General features: G+C 51.1%; 1 protein-coding gene across 1 annotated transcript in view; it reads right to left on the minus strand.

Annotated features, from left to right (window-relative positions):
- CACNA2D4 (calcium voltage-gated channel auxiliary subunit alpha2delta 4) overlaps nt 1-4,995 on the minus strand; it is a 119,090-nt gene extending 114,095 nt beyond the window's left edge. The window contains exons 1-2 of the mRNA XM_054577194.1: nt 4,832-4,995; nt 1,564-1,645 (exon numbers count right to left, since the gene is read on the minus strand). Of these exons, the coding sequence (XP_054433169.1) occupies nt 1,564-1,645; nt 4,832-4,995 (246 nt within the window). The remainder of the gene's footprint in view (nt 1-1,563; nt 1,646-4,831) is intronic.
- Between the last annotated feature and the right edge of the window lie 1,005 nt (nt 4,996-6,000).

The following is a 6,000-nucleotide window of genomic DNA, read 5'->3' on the forward strand; positions in this document are numbered from 1 at the left end:
CAGAATCTCCCCCGCTAATGACCATAGCTGCTTCTTATCAAATGTCCTCTCTGTTCCAGGGGCTCTGGGCACATTTGGTTAATATCCTGAGTGAAGAGTAGGCTGGGGCTCAGAGAGATTAACAGACTTGACCAAGGTCACACAGCCAGGTCCCTGAGACCTTCCTGGGCCTGCTCACATGGACTATGACACGTCCCTGAGCATCAGTTCATCTTTCCCCCACACCCCATAGTGCACATCGTGTCCATATCAAGCTCAGCAGCGTCGGGTATTGACACCACCTGACAAATTTCCAGGGAGTCTGGGAGAGTTTGGAGAGCGGGGTTCGAATTTACTCTCTGGGCTGAGTGTGCCTATCACCAATGTCTAATGACATTGACATTGCCCATTTGGCAACGTATTGACGATGTGACCTTAGGCAATATACTTAGTTTCTTCATCTGCAAGATGTGACATTGGCATGACTCTAGAGAGTGTTCTGGAATGCAAAGACTTAGAGGATATTTATACCCCAAACAGTCACATAATTTTGCTCTTTCTCACCTGGGGTTAGAGGGTTCAAATGAGAACACTGAATGAAATGCTGCTTTGCGGAGTAGGAGTGTGGTATGAGTGGGAAGTTGGCCTGAACTGCCTTTGTTACAGAGGCCTCTGGAGGTGCAGGAACACAGGGCCTACCCTGGCTTCTCCCGGTTCCTCTTGGGGGCTGTGGGGAGGGGGGGGCCGGAAGCGGCTGCATCGTGGTCATATGTAGGCATAAAAGCCTGAGAGTCACTTTTGGCACCATTTAAAAAATGAAGTTGTGATGAGAGTTAAATCCTAAATATAAAGCTTTTAACAAATGGTAATGATTGAGAATGGCAAGCTATTCTTAAAATTGGCTTAGGAGTTGTAAATACCAGAGGAAAATGAGGTTGAGGTTGTTTATTATCTAGTAAGAGGACAGGCTAGGTGTCAATTGGCACTAAAGCAATTAATTAATAAGGGTAGGGGTTACTGGTGCATCATCTTTTCCATTGGGCCCTGCATCCTACCCAGGAGCCAGGCACTGGCTCAGGCCTCTGCTAGGGCCTATGTGGGTATTGTGGCTCCCCGGCCCGGCTGGAGCACCTGAGAAATAGACATATGGAAGCTCCCCCTGCAGAGGTCACAGATGGGCTTGCTGCCTGTCTGGCTCAAGGAGCTCCTGCGGGACTTTCACGTGGCCAGCTGAGTCCCCACTTACCCCTTCTTCTTCTACCTGTCCCCTTTCACAGGTGTCCGGTCTGCATCCCAGTCTGCTCATTCTCGCTCCCTCACCCCTCTACACTGCACAGCTCCACCCCCAATAAATCTATCTGTCCATTCCATCTTAACCTCCATTTCCAGGGCTCTGAGCTGGCACTATGCTCTTGACCACCCTACTGACTTGCTCTGTGACTTGGGCAAATTGTTCCCCTCCCTGGTCTCAGTTTCCCATCTGAAAATGAGGGGAATGGATTAGATCATCTCAAAGTCCACTCACAGCACAGACATTCAGGGACTTGAGGTCTCTGCTCTTCTCCCTGGAAGGGGGTTACTGACCTTCTGCAGCAAGAGGGAGCCTGAGTATTTGGTCACGGTGTTGTACAGGTCCCCGCCAAAGGTGTCTGCCCACAGCTTCACCCTGCCGGGCCATGAAGGTACATGCATATATGCACATGCACACACACACTCACACACATGGAGACACACATATAGATATACATACACATATAAAACAAGTATCTACATGCATATACATCCTCTGATGCACACATGCACAAACAGAGACAAACATGATACACAGAGGTCCACACGCTAACACACATACACTCATGTACACATACAAATGCATACACACTGACATACACCCAGAAAAACACACACAAAGAACTACTGCCTCTCTTGGCCAGAGCAGGAGACTCCAGGGACTACCAGGGGCTCAGCAACTGCACTGAGTGTGCTGAATACATGCTGAGGGGCTGGGGGCAGGTGCTGATGAACTAGAAGACCCAACCCGGACTGCAAGCACCTGAAGGCTGTGGTCTATGGGTGGAGAATGGAGAACAGAGGAGGGGAAAGGGCTCTGGACAGGCCCAGGGCAGGGCAGCAAGGACCCTGAGGACAGACACAGGACCTGCCTGGGCACAGTGACAGCTTCTCAGTGAGTCCTTCCCTCTCCAGTATTCCCTGCTCAAGGTCACTGTAGGCTGCTGCACCGTCTGTTGAAACCTCCGAGGGAGCACAAAGCACAGGGCAGAGGAAAAGGCTCTGAGCTGCTTCTGCTTCTGCTGAGGGCAGGTCAGGCAGCGAGGGCCCGAGAGGCAGCCTGGGGAGAAACCCTGACCTCTTGTCCATCCCCAGAAAGACACTGAGATCTCACCATCTGGACAGGCTGGTAGGGTCTTGGGGGTAGGCACAGGCTGTGTCTGAGCCTCTCCAGATGGAGCAAATGGAGATTGCCCACGTGATCATTTTGAGATCAGCATTTATTCAGACACTCAGCCAGTACTTATTAATGTCCTACATGCTCGGCCTTCTCTGCAGTCCTGGAGCCACATCTTAGTCTTCACCTTTGTAAAATCTTCCATTAGAGGGCTGTCCTTTCATATACAGATAGTGTAATAGACATTCAAAGGGACACCCATGTTTAGCATGACAAATAGATTTGGAAGAGCTTGAGGGAGACAGACATGACTTCTAGGTTTCTCACTTGGGTGGTTGAGGTGATGGTGCTGTTATTAAATAAAATTAAGAATATCAGGAAGATCACGGAGGCAAGCTGGGGAGGGTGGAAGGTGATGAGTGTAGCTTGGGATGCGTAGGATGGGAGGTTTCTGTTGCAGGGCTATGTTGTAGAGTGATGTTGGGCAGGTTGTGTGTTGACCAACTCTGGAAAGCACCAGTTGCTCTGCATCTTGAACGACACACAGTTGAATTTAAAACCTTTCATGATGTTCAGGAAGAGCTGTCCATAGACAATGGATACAGGAGTCTAACAGGTAGAGGCAGGGCTAAGAGTCATTAGCATGAGGATGGTGGAGGAAGTTCTGAGTAGTTGCGCTCTCTCAAGGCCTGAGTGTGTAGCACGAGATCTGAGTGGACAACAAGCCCTGGGGGACACCAAAAGACTCAGGGGCAGGCAAAGGGAAAGGGGCACTTGAGAAAGAGGGGTAATAGGTGCCCAAGGGGATCCAGGACAGCACAGTGTTATGAAAGTTGAGGCATTGAGACTCAAAGAAAAGCAAGAGGCTCGTATCTGAAACAAGAGTCCAGAGAGATAAGTCCGGAAGTGCCTGCTGGATTCGGCAATGAAGGTCTTTGATGACTGGGGTGGGAACAGATTTGAGGGGCAGTAAAAGCCAGGTCAGATGTTGGAGGTTGAGTGCTGAGTGGGAGGTTGGTGTAGCTTCACAGGAGAGAAATGTGGGGTCTTTGGGGTGGGAAATACTAAGACGGATCCAGTGGGAGAGAGGTGGTGGGGAAAGGTCCTAGGTGGAAGCCTGGCTCCAAGGGAGTGGGCAGGTGCAGGTGTGGGTATGTCTGGAGGTCCTTAATCTCAGTGACTCTCTCTGGAGGTCTCTGTGTTGATGGTCCACTAAAGTTCTCCTCAATCAAGATCTGGATTCCAGCCGTCCTGACTTGGCACTCAGCCTGTTCCTAGAGTTTGCCTTCTATTATTGGTTGGTGTATATCCTAAGGAAAATTATTCTCAGTGTTTAACTCAGCAATAGGTAGTTTTACAGGCTGCAATGGGTGTAAGAGTGACACCCAGGCCAGGCTGACTTGAGTTCAAATTCCAGCACTTCCATTTACTGGCTACACAAACTTGCAAAGTTACCTCACCTGCAGAGTGGGGATACTGTTACCCACCTCACTGAACTGTTGTGTGGACTAAAGTTGTCTTTGTAAAGCACCTATCATGAAGCCAGGCACATAAAAACTAGAAGTCATACAACCAGATGGAAACAGTGCTGCTCAAACCCACCAATCAACAAAGCTAAACAAAAACATCGGTGTTGCTCTGGTGCCCTGTCCCCACTTCTGTCAAGATGTGAGGTTGACAGCGGGCTCTGGTAGCCTGACTCTCATGCTACTCTTGAGTGGCTGGACTTAGATATGAACTGAGCAGGTAACCTCCTTCATTTAGGCTAGAGCACTTTGCTTTCCACACTTATTGGAAATTTCTTTAATAGAACCACCAGAGCCAAGGACTAAAATCAGATACTCCCAGAGGGGTTCCACAGTAATTTAAATTTATACCAAAGTGTAAATGACTGATACCTGGCCTTCATGACAGGGTGTAGAATCAGGGTCTGGAAGGAGGCAGAAAGGCATAGAAAGGGGAGACCGAGACCACCCAAGTCCAGTTTGACTTAGTCCCTGGTTACACGAGCCATTTTGTTGACTTAGAACAGTTGTACCCTTTCAGAATATTATAACAAGTGTCCCAACAGATCCTTTGGGAGGTGCAAGGATCGCTTTGAGCCAATACAGCTCCCACTCCCAGTCACCTCATGGCAGCGTTTATCCAGGAAGGAGCATTGCCCTGCAGGTACTAAGGATGATGACCCCGGTGAGCGCTGATGATCAGGTCTGCTTAAAACCACCAGGGGCTGGGGAGGGGCAGGTGGGACTCCCCATTGGAAGAGAGGAGGGTGAAGAAAACGTCTTCACAGAAAGAAAGGGAGAGTGGCTGGTCCAGGAACCCAGGGGAGAGCCCAGAGGGAGGTCAGAAGTGGTCAGGGCAGGGGATTGAGGTCTGCCAGGGGAAGGAAAGGAGGAAAGGGTGAAAGGGTTTTGTGGGGTGGGGGCTGAATTGGATGCTCACGTCTCCAGAGGAATCTTGGCCTGCCCCGACGTGGGGGACAGGGCGGTGCTGGACAGAAGCAGACCGAGGATGACTGCCGTCTTCTGCAGGGAGGGCCGGCGGGCCCAGGGCATCCTGCTGTGGGGGCAGCTGGGGTCTGGGGGCAGCCCGAGAGGTCCCGGCATGCTGCTCCTGCCGGGGTCAGGGTGGGTGGAGAAGAGACAGCAGCCTCAGACCGTGGGCTCTGCCTGTCTGTTACTCAGACCCTTGGGATGCCCCCAAGCCTTCTGCTTTTCAGGTCCTGGCAAACCTGGGGTTCCCGGCCTGCAGTCCGGCCTTGGCTTCAATGCCTGGTGGGAGAAGGGGCTTCTCTCTCTGTCCTTCAGAAAACGGAAACAGAGGAGCTGCCTTACCTGACTAGCCGGCTTCCAGGAGAGGGGCTGACTCTGGCAGGGGAGGCTGTGACAAGAGGAACCCGTTAATCCACTGGCCTCTCTTCTAATCCCCCGGCTGACAGCAGGGAGGAGGCAGTGGCAGGAGGGACCTCAGCAGGATTACTCTGATTTCAGAAGACAGGGCTTGCCCTGTCCACGGTCAGAGCGTGCTTTCCCGCTTTAAAGGGGCAGTCCTTGTGGACCCAAAAGGAGTAGGACACTGTGACACTGGCCCAGGATACCCGCTGACGTTTGCCTAGAGCTCCAGTTTACCAAGAGCTACAGCCAATCCTCTCTTTAAACCTCTCAGTGACCCTCTCTTTCATTCCTGTTTTCAGGGTCTCTTGAGGCATAGGGAGGCTTGGGGACAGAGTTGAGAGTCTTAACTCTGGCTGATGTCTCCAGGCCCACTGACTTTGGCCAGGTCAAGGGTACTGTCAACATCCCAGGGACCCCACACACCCCCACATTGCATCTACTCCCGGTTCCAGTCTAGGGGCACATTTGCCTGGAAGCTGAGGAAGCTTCAGGTTTCCTCCCTGCTCAGCAACCTGTTCTTAACATGTGCAAAAGGAAGGTTGACCACAACTTGTTAAGACCAATGTCTCTTTCCATTCCAGCTCTTCTAGGTCTGATTTCGCCTCAGCTGGGTGATGCTTAGTGGCTGTGCGCATTTTGGGTATCCAGCTAAGAGGAAGATGAATTGGGCAATCATTTAATTTGGGCTCAGTGGGATATACTTATGTAGCTCAGTAA

The sequence above is a fragment of the Pteronotus mesoamericanus genome, unplaced genomic scaffold, assembly GCF_021234165.1.
Source record: "Pteronotus mesoamericanus isolate MK-2021 breed Mesoamerican mustached bat unplaced genomic scaffold, CSHL_Meso_final contig_41, whole genome shotgun sequence".
NCBI classification, from domain to species: Eukaryota; Metazoa; Chordata; class Mammalia; order Chiroptera; family Mormoopidae; genus Pteronotus; species Pteronotus mesoamericanus.